Source organism: Aythya marila, assembly GCF_965140915.1.
Source record: "Aythya marila genome assembly, chromosome: 7".
NCBI lineage: Eukaryota > Metazoa > Chordata > Aves > Anseriformes > Anatidae > Aythya > Aythya marila.
Window position 1 is genome coordinate 20,026,680 of NC_139048.1, and position 18,293 is coordinate 20,044,972.

The window sequence follows — 18,293 nt, forward strand, 5'->3', positions numbered from 1 at the left end:
TTTATAGTCTAGGTGAGCATTGCAGCCTCACAACAAGGTGCCTAGAGTTAATTAAAGCCAGTTCTACATTAATGAAGCCAGATTTATGACCCAATTATATGTCACATTTATATATCTCTGTATAAATCAAACCCACCACAACTAACTTATCTCATATGACATTGGCAACACTTGCCATTGCGGCAGAGAGATGGCTTTCATTTGTTGGCTCTAATTTGTTTACCTGAGGGTGGTCGGTTTGCGAGATGATTTGGATAGGATCTGATCACATCGTCCATACTTCTCTTTCAGGTGTTCCAATACAGGACTCTGTTACTGCTAACCCACCAAGTCTGGGTGTACTGGAGCACCCATGCTTTAGAGTTCTACAATTCCCCGACCTCTTACCCGGGAGCCCAGTTAGGAGCAGCTTCAAAGCTGTATTTCTTGTGACTGTGCAAATCTGCACATCAGATTAGTGGCCCAATGCAAATGAAACCTATTATAAGCAGTGCAAGTGAAACCTATTATAAGTCCCCAACGTTTCCTCTCTTCCATTGTATCTCTCCGTCAAGGTATCTGTCTGGCAACACTGTACTTTGGGAACTACCAGAGTCAGTACTCAGTGCTTTTATGGTCAGAGCCACAAAGCACGCACTATAAAAAAGATCAATTGATCAATCTATCTATTCACCTATTAATGGCACAGTCCCATTTTTCATTTTAACCACCTCAAAGTTCAGCTGCATCTTTTTTGTCAAAGCTTTTACAGAGCTTGGTTTGACAACCTTTGGCCTTTACCTTGATCATTGCGTTTAACAGATGCTCATAACCATGCTGCTCTCCTGGGGAAGTTACCTTGGGTCTGAGAGACAAAGGGGTGTAATTCCCTGGGCCAAACTGCGTGAGTGTAGCATCCTTGTACGCCCTCAGACAGCGAGAGAATGCAGCAGGAAAGGGAGCACCGAAGCTTCAGAGCATTCTTCTTCCCAACCCTATGCTTCTTCCTGTCCTCCCCTCCTGCATGTCCCCTCCCACACTTCTCCTTCTCCCGCATCCCATCCCTCCCATCCGCCACCGCACTCCATTTCCTCTATCCTGCTGCCCTGCAGAGGCATCACTGCAGCCAGAGCCTAGCCCCCGGGTGCATTTACTGCTGTTGTCTCAGCACTGGCTCCTCTGATCTACTCCTAACCTTTTTATTTTTATTTTTGTTTTTAAATTAATTTCCCTGTAGATTTTAACCACTCCATTTTCATTTACCCATTTTGTTCTTCCTCTCCTCCCTCCCCCACCCTCCTCTTCCTCCCCCTGTTCCCTTTGTCTGTCTGTGTCCATCCCTTACCCTACCACAGAAAACCTCTCCTCTCCCCTCAGTATAAAGCAAGAGCCTCATGGAGCCTCTCTCACCCCTTTCACCCCCACCACGCCGGTCGGCTCTGGGCAGGCTGATCTTCAGCCCTTCCACATGACCCTTTCAGACGATGCGTCCACGCCTTGCTACAGTGCCTTCCTTCATCATGGTGCCCACTTTGGGCAGTCCAGCAGCCAGCCTCTGATAGCAGGTAACCGGCCTTGGCCACAAACTCAGCGGGGATGCTGCAGGCAAGGGGTTCAGGTTCGTCTGACGGGGAGACCAGGAAATGCTGCAAGCTCTTTGCGTGCAAGTGGGAACCAGAGCAACGACGTTCCAGTTCTGTGTATGCAGCATGTGTTCGCAGCTCCACGGAGAGTCAGTAACAGATTTCATGCCTGTCCTTCATTTTTGCAGAATAAAATGGGAAAAGAAGCTGTAACTACACAGAAGTGACTGGTGTCCCAGCTGGATGGGTTTGGGGCTTAGTAGGGAAACACTTGTACAGCAAAATCCTGTGTTGCCTCACTAACCACGAGGCCCCTGTGTACGGGGGGCCCAGCGAGGGTACTGTGTGCTAGCCTAGGTTGATGACTGCAGCTTGAACGTGTCTGCCAGCTCTAGGACTGTCAGCAGGGTTGTCAGCATGGGTTGCAAAAACTACTGAGTCAGACCCATACACAGCCAGCGGGTGAGCAGTGCCACAGCCACACAGCGAGCAGGACTCCAGTCAGCTGGCTGGCAAGCGTCAGCCTTCACGGTGCAGGCCAGGCAGGCAGGAACCAGGGTCAGAGGCTACGAAGTCTTACAGCCATGTGAAATCAGATCTGTGGCGGCAGCCTTCAAGGGAAGGACAGAAGCAGGTCACAGAAGATGGCAGCACCTAGGAGCCGCAGGCTGGAGGGGGCGGGGGGAAGAAAGTGGAGTTTAAGGTAGGTATGAGGTGAAACCCCCATGCAAGAGGACTGAGGCGTCACTGCTGCAGAAGCTCAGGGATGGCTTCGGTGAAATAGCGTCAATCTTTTTAAGTGTCATTCCACCACCAAAGAATGTAATTTGGGCTTTTTCAACAGGCAAGTTTGTCAGAGTGCAGAACATGGTTCCTAATGCTCAAGAAACATATCTTACTTCTGCCTCCTTCATATTCCTATATTATTTTTCTCTTTTGAGCTAACATCCTCCCTTTGTCCTGGTAACATTTGCATTTCTAAACCTCCCTGTAGGAAAGCAGCAAGCAACTGCAGAGAAGACTTTTTTGTTCATAACACTGTCCAAGTCTTACTGCAGCCAGTAGGAGCTCTGGGCATTTCCTAAGCCAAGGCTTATCCTGACAGACTCTCTCCAACAATATACTTCAGCGGGGATGCAGACTTACATGGCCACCCCCTAAGCTAGAAGGCACTGTTTCAGGAGATGCACTTGCCTTAGGACATTTATGGAGAAATGGACTTGGGAGAAAGTGTTCAAAAGCTCAAAGAAAGTCACAGTGATGAAGGTGTGGTTCTCAGTCAGCAGGCTTTGGGAGAAAGGAGGATAGCTGGTACTGGAAGCATGTTACAAGCAGGTCAGACACTAGCTTTGACATAGCCCTGGAGTACAAGAATGTAATAACCCTGCTCACCTGGTGGTAATGAGAGGAGGTAATGGAAGGGGACTGCTTCTACATAGCAGCATTTTAAGAGTCTCTCTACAGGACTCTTATTCATGTTAGTGATACTATGTTTGTTATCTTCTTTTTCAAGATTTGACAGATGATCACTTCGCAACACATTTTGCAAACCGAGTTTTGAGTATCAGCCTCTGCGTGCTCACACCTGAATAAAAACACAGGGTTATATGTGCATAGATCAGGTAGCAGAGTGAGTGTGTATGTGTTCCCACTTGAATGGAAGTGTCAAAATGAATTAATTTTGCCTGCTACTACATAATGTTCTCTCTAACTTTTTAGTGACACTGTTTTCTCATTCATCACCTGATGTTACATCTCAGACTAGTCAATACAGAAAACCAAAAAACCATGAATTTGAAGCACAGAACTTTTTTCCCTTAAAAGAATGTGAGAAAAACAAAACAAACAAAAAAAAAAAAACAAAAAACACCTACATCTAGTAGGTGTTAGTCATACTGCTTAATGTGCAACGACAAATCACTAAAGCAATGGTGGTGATAAAAGAGTGGAAGAGTATAGAACATAAATCCCTGAGGCATTATATATTTATTTTTATCAATACTGGGGAGTGGCTGGAAAATGGTTTAGTCACTGTAGTTCCATTATCTAAGTGCAAAGTGAGCTAGAAATGTCATCCATGGCTCAGGAACCTCTTCAGGGAGAGGGAAAGAACTTACATTTCTTTTTTCTTTTTTCTTTTCTTACTTCAGTAATCTTTAGGCAAGATCTACAAAGGAACAGCCTTGGTTTAGCCCACCTTATTCTGGAGAAACTTCCTCCCCTAGGGGTAATTCTCCGTGTTGATTCAGTTTTTACTCTGCTGTTCAACTGTTATTTATTTCTGACTCCCCTGCCAAGATCCATGCTTGTTTCAGGGCCTGCTTTATCAGTTACCATTCTGCCACGAGTAGAGCTAAGGCAGTTCTTGTTCTTTCATTCCCATATCCCAGCCCAGTTCCAGTGGCATCAACGGGCCATTCATAAACTGTCACTTCTAAAGTTGAATCAGACTGCAGTCCTCCCAGAACAGACATGTTAGTCAACATTTAAGAAAGGAGCGACAAGGGCACAAACTTCTTGGTGAGCTACACCTCACCTAGGGAATGTGAAAGGCTTGAAAGAGCAGAGATCTCAGTAGGCAACGTTGGAGGTTGAGCTGTAAATCTCCCAGCAGCTGTGGGGGAAAGATTATCTTAATTTATTTAGCTTTTTTTTTTTTTTTGGTTTTGGCTTGAAACTCCCAGCAGCTTCTGAAATGATTTCAGTTCATTTAAATGCAATAAGAACTAACAGCAAAATGCCCTTCTGGCTGGCCCATTTTCAGGCTAACCAGTCCAAATGAGGAAATGCCTCTGGCATCAACCAAGAAGCCTCCAGCTGCACTTCCTAAGAGATGAAAAATCAACTCCACTCATCCACCCGATCTACACCCTTCTCTACTTCTTTGGTGGATAAAAGATACCAAGAGTTGGAGTATTACTAACAAACACTTGTATCTGTGATAAAAATGAAGTGGGACTCAAATTAATTCACATGATCCTATTATTATATATTACACCAGCACCTGGAAAGAGCCCAGCAAGTATTGATCTAATGCTAAGCACTGTGAAAATGTACTGGGAGCGTGCCCTTGCACCAAAGAGTTTGCAGCATAAGAAGAAGCGCAGAGAGGTGAAGTGACTTGCTGATGGTTTTAGCATCAGCAGGTAAACGGCAGAGGTGGGACCAGAGACAGGCAGAGAAAACTCCTGGATCACTTTCCAGTGCCTTACCCATTGGTCATGCCCTAAAGCAACATCACCACAGTTTTGGAACTGCATCGACTGCTTATAGAAAGGACCTCAGCTACATTGGCAATGAACGTGCTGCCATTCTCTGTGCAGCTTAGGGCAATTTTTGTTTAGTGAAAATAGATCCAAAATTTCTAACAGGCTCAAAAATCTACCGTGAAAGCAATTCTTTTGAGCCTCACAGTGCTAAGTTTTAAGATCCATCCCTATAGCCTGAGATCAGAAGTGCCACAATCTTCCCCCAAAATGTTCAGTAGAAGGTCAGCACACAATAAGGGCAAGACGCACAGCATTTGCCCATCAAGCTGCTAGTGAGTGATGGTGGGACAAAAGGTGACACTGAATCAGTACTGAAGGACCTTATCCCTACTGATGCCCTGTCCTGATTCTTTCCCTTTCCAGGTCGTGATATGGCAAGCACTACCTTGCCTGGCTACCCACCCCATGTTCCCCCAACTGGACAAGGCAGCTACCCAACCTCAACTCTGGCAGGAATGGTTCCTGGTAAGTCTAGAATTCAGTAACGGTGCCCACATGTTTGAACAGCATACTTGTAGTGGAAGACCTTTCACAACTGGCTTTGCTATTGCTTTGCTGCCATCAAGGTTTTTTTTTCATATAAAAAACATCAGGTGCCTATAGCCAAAGTAGCTCACAACCCACTCTGTAATATATCTCCCTCCCCCTGGTAACTGATTTACTGCTGCTATGGGCAACTAGCTATCTATAACCTGTGGCAATTAATTGGTAATTAATTAACCTTAGTATTCATTAACAGATGTAATTATTTTCCAATGACCCGTGCAGATTATTATGTACTGCTCGTGGCTGAGGATATTCAACTATCCACTAACTTAGGGTAACAACTTACGTCTGTCTAAAGCCAGGGCATCAAACTGCAAATCATCGATGGTAATTTAATACCTGCAGCTCTTGGAGGCCTGCTGTCCACAGCCTGAACTGGCCAAGAACTCAGCAATGATTAACAGCATTTCAGGAGAAACTAACCATTCACTTTCAACAACCAACTACTTACCCACCTTCTGTTTGTAAGATAGTGCCCCAGTCCAAGAAGGAACTAATCCTACCTAATCCTACATTCAAAGGCAAACTGTTCCTTTGCCACCCAATGCCTTTGGAGAAATTTGTCCTCTTGGCAAACAGCTTGGGTAATACCGCCCAGGGTGTAGGGAGCACAGAGGACCATTTACCTGGGGGCAACAGAAGAGGTTATTTCCACAGGCTCTGCTCCCCACTTCTCAGATGACAGCAAGTCCCACTAGATAAATGAAGAGGCAGGATTTTCATTTCTCATCCCCAGTAGCTCAGGACTCGAGACTTCATCTGCCACTGATTTCTGCTTATGTTAACACCCTGGGCTGGGAGCCGTGATGGCTAACGAGCAGGTACAGGCTGTTCTGCAACCTCTGCCGCTGGAAGAATGACTCAGACAGCAATTGTGAAGTGAAGCAGCAGAAAGCTGAGGACAGAAATCTTGTAAATTACTGCAATACAATTTCCCAGGGTTTGTGAGTGAAAAGCCTAACTTAGCCCTCATCCAAATCTTGGAACAGCTGGCTAAACAAGCACGCGCTGCAGAGGACAGTTAATCAGTGAAAATATCACTGACAGTGAATGTTTGTAGGTCCGAGTCTTTACACCTTTAAATGACAAATCACTGCCTATATACCACCAATACCAGCTAATGCCTATGGGCACGTTCTAGAGCTCACAGACTGCCTGCTTATCATCCTAAGACACACAAAAAATCTTGGGCTATGTTGTGAAGTTGATGTGATTGACCTCCAGATCAGGAAAAGACAGTGGACTGGTACCCTCCCCAAGCGCCACTTCAGTCCCTTGCTACAGCCAGCCAGCCTGCTGAACTCCTGGGGTGCTGCAGACTTGGCAAAACTTCAGGCATTGCCTTCTACACTAAATTTTTCAAGGGAATGGTTTAAACTCCACTTGGCTCCAGAATCAGAGGAGCACTAAGAAAATATAAATCAATTTAAAAAACATAAATCAGTGACAGTAGGTAGATTCAATTGTCAACATACCTGTCAGCTATAGTTCAAAACTTACAGAGGGTCATGGCATAAGAAACTACTGATAGCACTAAAATAGCTGGCTAGTTTAATACATACTACTAAACCACAGGCTCTTCCCAACTTCTGCTACACAGGATCTGGTGTAAGAAGTGTTCAGTGACTGCTATGTACATTTAACATCCTCATTGCAAGGATGACACTGACACTTAAACTGAGACAAAGATTTTAAGACCATTAATCACAGGGATCACTTATCCAAGAATAGGAGATTTGATGCAGAGGCTACTTATCCATAAGACAGCAGTATCCCCCAAAACACACAGATACTGAAAAAAAAGGGGGTGGGGGAATACAGGATGATGAAGAATGAAGTCGAGTTGTACTCCAAAGAGATTATTCAAGTCAAAGAGACATCTTTACATTAGATCTGATGTCAACATTCAGTTACAGAAGCTTTTCCTGTGGCCTACTCAGGCACCCTGTAGTAGTTACAGCATCTACATCACATTGGGTACCGGCTGCGTCAGCCAGACCCCACTGGTCAGACCCAGCCTGGCAGCCCTTCTGTTCCTGTCCTCTTATGTGACCAATGCCAACGAGCTGGAGATAAAGAGGCTTCCTGGGAAGGAACATAAGACTGGCTTTAATGGGTCACGCTGCAGGTCTCTCCAGCCACTGCTCTCTGTCAGGGGTCGAAACAGATTGCCTGGGAAGGGTGTACGAGTAAAGCAGGTATCAGCACTTCCTTGAGAGATCTCTGTGCCTCTAACAAGTTGCAGCTCAGAGACTTCCTAAGGCAGAGATAGTATCTTTCTGTTTAATATTAAGCACCTGCAATAGAATTCCCCTCCACATGCTTAAGCAGTGTCTCTTGAACCCATACAAGCCTTTAACATCTGCAGCAACCTATGGCAAGAAGTTCTGTACCTTAACTACATATTGCATGAAAACAACCTCCCTTACTGGTCCTGGACCTGCCACCTGCTAGGCTCACTTCATGCCTCATAGTTTCTGTATTAGAAGACTAAACATGCCAAGGCTTAAATACAGATACCAAGAAATACTGTTAGTAAAGGTTCCCAGAGCGCGGATTGCACACAATATAGGCCTCCTGAGACTGATCCTCTGTGCTTGCTGGCAACCTCTGCTAAGAGTCCAGGTTGAAAAGGAAAAACAAAGCAGCACATCACCAGTGGTTTGTCACTGCCCCTGGGCCAAAAAGACCAGGAGCCAGTGCTTCAGGTGTATTAGAAACAAGCAGCGAGCAAGGTGTCCACTCAGGGAGCATCTGTAAGAAACACAGTGACAGGGAAATAGCACTGTCCAGATGTGAGAGAATGAGATGTGAGAGATGAAAGAGGCTCTATCCTCCTTAAATAAAGGTTCAGTGCTAAAAGCAGAGCTCATTGGAAAGCAGAATTTCTAACGCATGCAAAATTCTGACTTTCTGACATTTGTTTTTATCTTTCATTGGGATGAGGAGTCAGAATCTTGAAACTGTTCAATTTGCAAACATCAGGATGAAACATTTCAATAACGTCAACATGTTCTAGATGTCAAGACATATTAAAATAATAAAAGAGTTGCAAGGAAATTAAATGAGATGAGAAAGGCAAAATGAAACAAAACAAGAAAGTTGAAACATAATACTTTGTTTCAATTTGCAATCATTTTGGAACTTTTCCTTCCAAAACTCCGCTGAAGCTGACAAGCTAATGCAAAACATTTCCATTTCGATGAGACAGCATTTTCCAGCAGAGAGCTGTTTCTGAGAAGATTGTTTGACCAGCACTAACCGAAGTTTCTCTGTTCTGTCCGTGACAACTTTTCACTGGACTTCTCATTGTATAGTCTAGAGATGAGCTTGTCTCCAGTAGCAGTACATCCATGCAACACGCTCAGTCACGCATGCAAATATCTCTGAGGTTTATGTGGATGATGTGCTAAGATACACGTCCTGCATTCGCATTTGCCCGTAACTTCAGATCACCAGCTGTGGACATGGATGAAGGCCAGCAGTCCCTGCATGCACACCTAAAAAACCTGGGGTTGGTCAAGGATGAGTCAGGAATTGCGCTGTGCTTAATCTGTGCATTTGTGAAATGCTTCCTGCAATGGTAACAGAGCACCTTTGATCCCTGGCTCGCTTCTTCCACTTTCCCAGAAAGGCCATCAAGTTTCTGCAAACTGTTTTGGAGAAGTGAGCATCCTCTGAAAGGAACTACAGTTTACACAGAGCAGCGTAGAGCCTGCAGAGGGCTGGTGATGGCAACGGCAGGGAGTCGTTAAACAGAATCCAATGTTGATGAGGAAATTACACTTGTTTCATTAGTGATCGGGGAAGGCGATAGCTCAGTTCCTCTTGGTCACAGTTGAGCTCAAAAGCTCATTATCCTGCTGCATGCATGCTTTCACTCCTCGTCAATAAACACTGTTTCCAGTGGCTGCCCTCCCTCCTCCCCAGCTCTCCATAGCTGGGGCTCTTTCTCCTCTACTTAACCCGTGCTTTAGGAACGCTATAAACAGTTTAGGGTGACAAACTCAGAGGAGGGTGAGAGAGAAGCCTTGAAACATCAGAACTTCTCTCGACGCAGAGAAGTGATCTCCATTTGAGGCGTTTAAGAGCAGTAATTCTCATCTGGGTTGCCTTTTCCTTCTTCAGAGGCCAAATTCATCCCAGTATACCCCACAGATAAGTAGCTTCAATAGGCATAAACCTGGACTGTGCACCACTTTCTGCCTTTCTACCCTAATCCCAGAGATCTTGGTCAACTTAAGTAGGCTTCACCTACTCCTTCCCCACTAGTTGTCGGGATTTTCAGTACAGGATGTTTCTAGGTATAGAAACATGCTGAGTTATTATCATTAAATCAATGTTGAGCAAGGTCCATCGCACAGTAGGAGTTTTTATGCTGAAACTAAAAAGTACTGTGACTAAAAGAGCTTTGGACGGTAATTGTTTTGATACATACACATTTCCGTACTGACTACTTTGGTTATTATTCTGAGTGTCTTAAAAGGACCCAGCTGGACAGATCCTCCCGAGCTTAAATCAGTGCAAATCCACTGACTTTAACAGACTTCACTTCCACCATCTGAGAACCTATTTTGGGTTTTAACTCTCCTGTGAGGGAAGATTTGCAGAGATTACAGTATAATTAATTGACATTTCTTCGGTAATTGTATCACAGGCATCCAGCGCATCTTGCACTGCCTTCTTTTCCTGTTCCACAGCATCTAGTAGGAACCCCACGTGCACGTCTATGCTCTCCACCCCCTCCTCAGAGCAGACCAGAAGCTAAGTCACGCTGTTCACTCACTGCCTTTTGAGTGCATAACGCCTTTCAGATGGGACCCAATGCTCCCAGCCTGTTAGTACTGGATTACACTGAGGTTATGGTCAGATAATGGCATGTTTTCACTTAACAAAATCATGCTTGTTTGGTTGTTTTTTTAAGTTCGGGGAGATTTACTTATTTTGAATGCAACACCATACCTCCTCAGTCCCTGAATATAATTCCCTTAGGCCTGCACAGACATCCATAAAACAAGACCCAGCTCCTTCTGCACAATAAAACTGAATATTTAAGAAGACTCTACCACATTCAAATTTTGGTTCAGAGTCTTATTAGATTACAAAGTTCCCAAGTATTTTGGTTTGGGCCAATATTGCCAAATGTTGAGAATGGATCCATAGCCCAGTTTGTCTTCTAGATTCAAGATAGCACCTGAGAAAATTCTCTTCTGGAACTGGAATACAATATTTTTTCTCTGTAACTCACTGACTGATCATAAATGTGGTCTCATAAATGAAGAGGCCAATCTCACAATTGTTGATTGTATGGATAAGCACACTGCACATTCAGTGCACAAACACTACAGCATCCTGAAGGGCAAGTACCAGGTGGGCAAGGGAGCTACATACCCTAGTTTTGCTGATGGCATATGGACTCAACACAAACACGGGCTTGATGGAACAGCACGCATAAATCTTCATCGTTAACTGCATTTCATGACTTCTTTGATTTCTTTCAGGGAGCGAGTTCTCAGGGAACCCCTACAGCCACCCTCAGTACACAACCTACAATGAGGCCTGGCGATTCAGCAACCCTGCATTACTAAGTGAGTACCTCTTTCCCACCGCACACCCCCAGCTTCGCGCTCCTTCTGTTTGTCTCTTTGTTTTCTTCTCTTTGTTTGTTTGTTTCTGAAGAGGGCTTTCAAGTATCTGGCCAGATGAAGGGCTGTCTTCCTCACTCTCCAGTCCAGTATCTAGATGGGTATATATAGCACTCATGTATTTTGTGACTGTCCTGAAGCCAATTCCTCTTTCAAGAGATGGTTCAGAATTCCAGCTCGCTTCTGTCTTCTCCATGGGCTGCATCCACAGTTTATTCCAAATCAAACCAGAAGCTAGCTTCAAGTTCTGCTACTCTCACCGTCTGCAATCAGCATCCATTCAAGATCTGTTCAAAAACCCACATGAGGTTTTACTCCTCTCCCAAGCTAACTCCAGAGTCAATTCCTGGGCACCTGGAAATCCAATGGAAGCTCTTCTTATAGGACCAGTTGGAGCAATGTTGGGAATGGGAAACAGCTTGCAGCAATGTGTTTGCAATTGCCAGTAGAGTTTCCTTGTAGGAATATATCCATCTCCAGTGACTCTAATACACCCAGAAAAAAGTCAGGGTTTTTTTCTGAGGGGAAAAAACTTCCCATAAGACTCCATCTTCTAACACAACACCTCTTTGCAAGAGAACAGGAAGATATTTATTATAAGTAAAATAAATCAGCTGTGATTATTAACTACGTATTTACTGAGGTTTAACAACTAGGTAATAGATGCACATTTTATTCCAGTGTTGTTAAACCTCAGTAAATGTGATCTTAATAATCAATCACTATTTAACACACATTCAATAACCATCTAGAGAGCTTTCATTCCAAATGTGACCAAAATCCCAAGCAACGAACGATGCAATTCTGTTTCCTTCTTCCCTTCCTGTTTTAAGAGCAACCCACTGTACTTGATCAGATATGCTCAGAACACGCAGCCCTGGCAACTCCCTGGTGGCCTCGATCGGGTGTGGGCAATTTCTGTGATCAGGTGTGGGATATTTCCGCTCAGTGCTCACGTGCTTCCCTCTCAGCTCCTCACTGGTGGTCTGAAGGAGCAAGAGGACCTCCCCACAGAGGGGCTTCAGACCCAGAGGCCACTGTAACCTCTCTTCTCTGAGACGTGGCCCTTGGCTGGCCTGCACCGACTGCCTCCCACTAACCTCAGCAACAGCTGAGTCCCCAGGTTCCTTCTTTTGCTTCCCTTCCTTTTCTTTGTTTCCTTTTCTTTTTCCTTTCTTCTTCTTCTTTTTTTTTTTTTTTTTTTAGTTCTCCTTCGTTTCTTTTTCTTCGTTTGATTGTTTTGCTTTTTATTTTTTTTTTTTTTTTTCACTGTTTGTCCTTTCAACCAGTCCATTCTTCTCCTGTGTTAACTTTCAGGTTCCCCTTATTATTATAGTGCCACATCCCGGGGCTCCGCACCTCCCACTGCTGCCGCTGCCTATGACCGCCACTAGTTACCATGGAAACCACATGAAACTGCAGGGCGACAGCTTAGGCCTCCACATTGTACCTGTCTGACCCACCCCGCCGCCCCTGGGAAGGCGAAGAGGACCCCTCCGTGCCTCCCGCAGCCCGCGCCCTCCCTCTCCGCCGCCGCGCCGAGCGCCCCGACACCTGACTGAGCACCCCGTCCTCCCCTGCGTCCCCCCGTGCCCCGCCACGCCGGCTGGAGCCACGGGCCCCGCCGCCTCCCGAAGGAGCCCCCGGCGAGGCCGGGCCACGCGTGCTCCTCTCCGGCGCTCCCGAGACCCGAGGGGAAGCGGGCAGCGCTGCAGCTGGCAACCATCGCCTCGCGGGACCCCCACCTCCCGGGAGCGGTAAGGGCAGGGGGAAGCAGGGGACACAGCCGCTGACTAAACACTGTTCCCCAAAGATACGCTCTTCTGTGGTGGACTCTTCGAAACGCATAACCTGTGATGACCGCCCCGCTCCCCAGGACGGAGGGAACGGCCTGGCTAGAGCAGAGATGGCAGCACAGAGACCTGGCCCGTCTGGCAGCCGAGGAAAGGACCAAGTGACTTATCTGTCCCCCGCGAGGGGTTCTCTGTGCACTTCATCCCCACTCTTCAGCATGGCTTCGCCGCCGCCGGCCACAGCCCACGCGGTGACTTTGCAGGCCAGGCCGGGGGCGAGCCTCCCACATACGCCCACGATTTCTGTGACACACAATCAGCTCAGACAGGAGGATGGAGCAACATTTACAAACCGACCGACGAAATGAAGAAATATATAAATAGATATATAAATATAACTGTGTTTTTATGCTTTGTCATGAAGGTCTGTAAAAAGGAAAAAAAAAAAAAAAGAACAAATCCCCAATTTTCTAAAAAACCCAAGCAAACAAAACCAAGAAAAAAAAAACACAAAATAATAATTAAAAAACCCTACAAAAATAAAACTCCAAGTCCCATCCCTCCCCACCACCTGAATGGCAGACCAGTTCCTCTGACGCTTGACGCTCCTCTTTCACTCTCGGGTTTTGTTTCCTTTCTGTTTTGCACTACAATGGGATGGTGGTATTGGAGAGGATTGGATGCCAGCTCCACCCCCGTCGCCTCCTCCTCCTCCCCCTTCCCCAAATCCTGTCTCTGGGGAGCAGTGTGGACAAGTCACATCTGACAAAGTTACCAAACACATCAGTCGACAAAAAAGCACTCTGAGTCAACAAACGTTTTCCATGTCACTGGTTGGCAAACAAAGAAAACAAGCCCAGCTGCGCTCTAACTGCGCTTTGTGGTGGAAAGGAAAGTGTGGGGCTTCACGTGGGCCCATCTGATTGCCCTCTGGACAGCTGAGACTGAGATGGACAAATTCAGGATTGGCTGGGATTATTGCTTGGTTCCCTAGCCCTTAGGCTCCTCTCCTTTTACCTTAATCCCTGTACCCATGACTATTTCAGCTCACCCACATCCCGATTTACGCAGTTTTACACCTGCCCAACACCCATTCTCCAGATCCCTATAGCCTGGTGACGACAGCCTCGTTATCAGTGCCCACCACCTAATTTCCTATCTGCCTTGCTATAAGGGCCCTCGTCAATTTTCAGTCCACATGCTCACGCATCTGATAATTTATAGGCCTCCATCCAAGTCCATATGCCCACACCCTTCTGGCCAGTCCCAACATGCAGCCTCATCTTTTCATATTCAGCCCTATATTGTGCACCCTAATATTTACCCCTTATCCCAAATGCTCACCTGATGATTCTCTAGGGATTCTCTGCTCGTTTTGGTTCCCAAGTGACTGGCAAACACTGTTCTGCAAAAGGCTAACTGTCAATAGAAATGCTTATTACTCCTGTATTGTCAGCAAACTCATAAACTGTTCCTTGCACTGACACTTCCTAAAAAACACTCAAAGAAAACACGAAGGCAGCTATAGCCTGTCCCCAGGGCATCAAGTCTGCCAAAGCAGATCCTTGTTGTTTTAGAGAGGTTTCAGATAAAACTAGTGGGCTACTGTCCATGGACAAAGACAGGATTGAGAATCAAACCCCCGAAGGGCATGAAAGTGAACAGTGGTGCAGTCTGTACAGCCAACATTATGTATAAAATCCATAAAATCCATAAAATCCCAGCCGCTGAGGAGATGTGGTTGTGGACTCGGTATTCTGTCTCCAAGTTTAACTTGTATGTATGAAATCCATCATCAGTAAACAGCTGTGTTGATCCCAAAGGCCCCTTTCACCTAACACTTTTAGCCCTTGCATGGCTCTAGCTGATTATAGGTCTGTGTCTTCTTTAATGGGATGCCCAAATGAAAAGGGTATTGGGGGTGGGGGGATGTTTACATAGAAGATATAGAGCTAAAATCTGTTCCTGTACAGAATAAAGTCAAAGAGGTTACTCCTGATCTATTTAAAGTGTTATTTTGCACGTCTTACCTCTGAGTAACCTGCTGCGAATTGCAGAGTTGTTTCACTGTCACTGAGACCAGAATTTGGCCCATTATCTCATTTTATTCTACATGAGAAGCAAATTCTGAATAATGTCTGAAAATTTACCTTTACCACTCCTTCTGTTTTCCTCCATTGACACCAGACAGATGCTGGACCCTGTTAGCAAAGTCTCCCCGTTAGTCTCTCAGTACAGCCTTTGCTCTACTTGTGCACCACCCAGTCTCACTCAGGGCCAGAGGCAGTAAATCCCAGTACTGGCAACTAGAACCTCCTGAAGAGGCTCATGAAAAGGGGATTGTGACACGTCACGCTTGGCAACCTGCAGCCCAGGGTCCACCTCAAGAGAAGCTAGCAGCTCAGAAACGCTCATTTTCATGAAGGTGTTTCACTAAACTTGAGACACGAGATAGGATACAAAAGCTGGATTTGGTTGGCTCACTCACGGCTGGCTTGATTTGACCCTTGGAGGGACAAATCCATTGTTGGTGTAACTCCACCGATAAAAGGGGACTTCCACCAGGCATTGGGTTGGTCTGGAAAGACCGTAAGTACAAGTAGTTTGATCAGGAAAATTAAAAGGAAAGCAGAATTATGCAAAGGACTGGGCAGTCTAATCCTCTTCCACCACCATCTGTAGACCCCCACGCGAATGTACTGAATTACATTTGCCAAAGAGTTTCTTGTGTTGGTTGTTTTGATTTACAGTCGGTGGATGCATTGTAAAGCAGTATTATAGCTAAAGTCTAGTAGCTGACACAGGGATTTATGTGGTGATATTATGCAGAAGAAAACCATCAATATTCATATAGATTCCATTAGACTGGACTATGCAGGAAACGCAAAAATTCTACCAATTATTTAATATTATGTTATTTGCAAAAACAATTGCTGCTTTGTAGGAAGATAATGTGTGTAATGTGAAGGCAATTCCTCTTGTATATAAGTTCATCTCCATCTTCATCATGGTAGTTATTAAAACAGCCTCGTCTCATCCTGTAGATAAGGAACACGCTGTCTGTACTGTGCAAGTCTCGTTGTGCTCACTGAAAACAAAACAATGTGTTCAATAAAGCACAGCACAAATCCAGAACCTGAGGGAACAGCCAAACCTTGGAAGGACCCCTTCCCCAACCGACCAACAGTTGCTTCATTATAAATGGATTTTTTTCATTGTTCTTTAAAAAGTTTTACAGGAAAAAAAAAAATGAGAAGAAAAAGAATTGGAGGGAAAAAATTGCTATGCAAAATCCAGTGAAGTCTATGACTCACATCTCTCTCCCTCATTCTGCTGTCTCTTCCCTTTCTTCCATCTCTTTCTCATACCTTCTTTCCAATCCACTTCTATCCTTCTCTTTTATTCTTCTTCATTCCCAGTGCACTTTTCTATCCAGAGAGGGAGCAGCATTACCAGTATGAGAGCAGGTATCTGCAAGCTCAAACTCCCCAATTCTCCACCTGGCTCTAGAGAACCTTTGTCAAGTCCAATTTCTCCCCTATGCCTCGATTCCAATCTTCTGTAAAATGGGGATAACAACAGTTCCTAGTCCACAGGGGTATTGCGCAGTTGAATTAATTAGCACCGGCTCAGTGCTTTGAGATCCTGGAAAGAAAACTGTATCGAAGTGTTAAGTATTATTCTGAATAATAATGAACATTTCCATTACATTTCTCTCTTTTCATTTTTCTCACAAATAATTCTTCATTTCTTTATTCTTCTTCCTTAGCTCTCCTTGCACTTCTTTCTTTTCTTCCCATTCTTTGCTCTTCTGCTATGTTGCTTTATCTAATGGACCAATCAGAAATGTTGTGTGACTGCATCTTCTCCTGTCACAGTTTTTTTTTTTTTTTGAAGGGGAGGAATCTCATGAGTTCTCAAATGCCACACTTTGCTGGGAGGAACAGGGACCACAGCATTTAAAACTGGGCAGCACTTCTGAGTCCTGTTCCCTGCAGCTCCCATGTCCTTTGGGCCCAACGGGACTTGGGACAAGAAGCGGGGAGGGCTGCACAGGGCAGATCCATTAAAGCAGATACTTTTTTGAGTGGGGCAGTGGGTAAGTGGCAACCAGCCCTGCCGCATGGGAACAGGCCCCGTCTGCATGCTTTCTGACCTGTCCGTAGTGACAAGTCACATTCAGAACAAGGCATCAGAAGTAATCACAACGTGAATGTGAGGAGTTCAAACAACAAAAGGAAAACAGAAAACCCTGTGCCTATTTCTCCTCTTGAGTATAATAGTATATATGCACATAAACATTTTCCTAAAGGAAGTTTTGGTTTGCAGAACTGTTGGAAAAAATAACCCTTTCTTCCTAAAGAAAAGCAGTCTTCTGGGAAAGTAAGTGAGAATGATAGCTGCCCCCTGGGGTCTGAGCACAAGGCCTTCTAGGGGACCCCACAAATACCATAGTGTGCTCCTTGGCTGGGTCCAGAACGGTGGCAAACTTGCAAAGCAGGAAGGAGGGACCAAACAACATCAATTACTGAACTGAAAGCAAATCCAACCGTAAGCAGCTCTGTTGATGCTCTCTAGGTTGAGCTAGACATGAGCCCGGGGAGGGGAGGGGGCCATTGCCAGGTGCAGGGTCATTTCCATTCTAGGCTGCTGCAGCCACTCTTGGCTTTTCCTCATCGCTTCAGTTCTGTTTGACTCTTTTCTTTTCTCTTTTTGTGCACATGAGAAATAAAAACAATTTTTTTTCATACGTCATTTTTGTGGCTTCTGGCTTGTTTCTCTTTCCCTCTCTCCCTCCCTCAGCACTTCTCTCTCACCAGCAGGTTCCCCCTGAGGTCTCCTGGATGTTGCACTTGTTGCACCTAGCATCCTTCGGGCACCATGCAAACAGCACTACAATTGCTAGCAACCACCACACCATGCAGTGGAAACCACTGCACATGCTTGCAACCCCTTACAGCACAGCCCAGCCTCTGAGTCCCCCACCCAGCACTCTGCCTCTGTTTACTGCCAGCAGGACTCCCTCTCCTGTTGATCTCACTCAGCTGACTCCCAGTGACCCATAACACAGCTGCTGTCCCCAGGTAGCTCCGAAAATCAGAGTGCTGCTGGCTAGCCACCACATTACGACATGGGGCAACCCAGAGTCCTCTTACACTCTGCACATCTTTCCTCATAACCCTCCTGGGAACAAGCAACGTCTGCTCCACGTGCCTGAGAGGGCTTTTGTCCTCCAGGATCAGCCCTGGTTCTCCTTCAGAGTATCAGACCTTTCAGGTGTTGCCCCCACCCCTCTGCTGCCCCATCTGTACCTTCATGAGCGGAATCCTGCCAGCCTGATGTTTTGTTACAGCCTGCTCTCTCTGAATCTCTGTCTTGGTCAACAGCAGGGCAAAGCCAAATGCAAAGTTATTAATAACCCATTCTCCAAACAATTCATCGTTCGCCTAACAAAGAGCTAGACATTATATTAAGGTA

General features: G+C 45.5%; 1 protein-coding gene across 10 annotated transcripts in view; it reads left to right on the forward strand.

Moving 5' to 3' along the window:
* Nucleotides 1-17,376, forward strand: part of PAX2 (paired box 2) — a 97,678-nt gene extending 80,302 nt beyond the window's left edge. For 2 of the 10 annotated variants that reach the window (XM_082764236.1, XM_082764237.1), the window contains 4 exons: nt 1,335-1,544; nt 5,195-5,296; nt 10,879-10,965; nt 12,359-17,376. In XM_082764236.1, coding sequence (XP_082620362.1) covers nt 1,335-1,544; nt 5,195-5,296; nt 10,879-10,965; nt 12,359-12,480 — 521 coding nt within the window. In that variant the 3' untranslated portion in view covers nt 12,481-17,376. Of the gene's footprint in view, nt 1-1,334; nt 1,545-5,194; nt 5,297-10,878; nt 10,966-12,339 lie in introns of those variants that run through there. The other 8 variants (XM_082764240.1, XM_082764239.1, XM_082764238.1 and 5 more) reach the window with 6 other exon arrangements.
* The last annotated feature ends 917 nt before the right edge of the window (nt 17,377-18,293 follow it).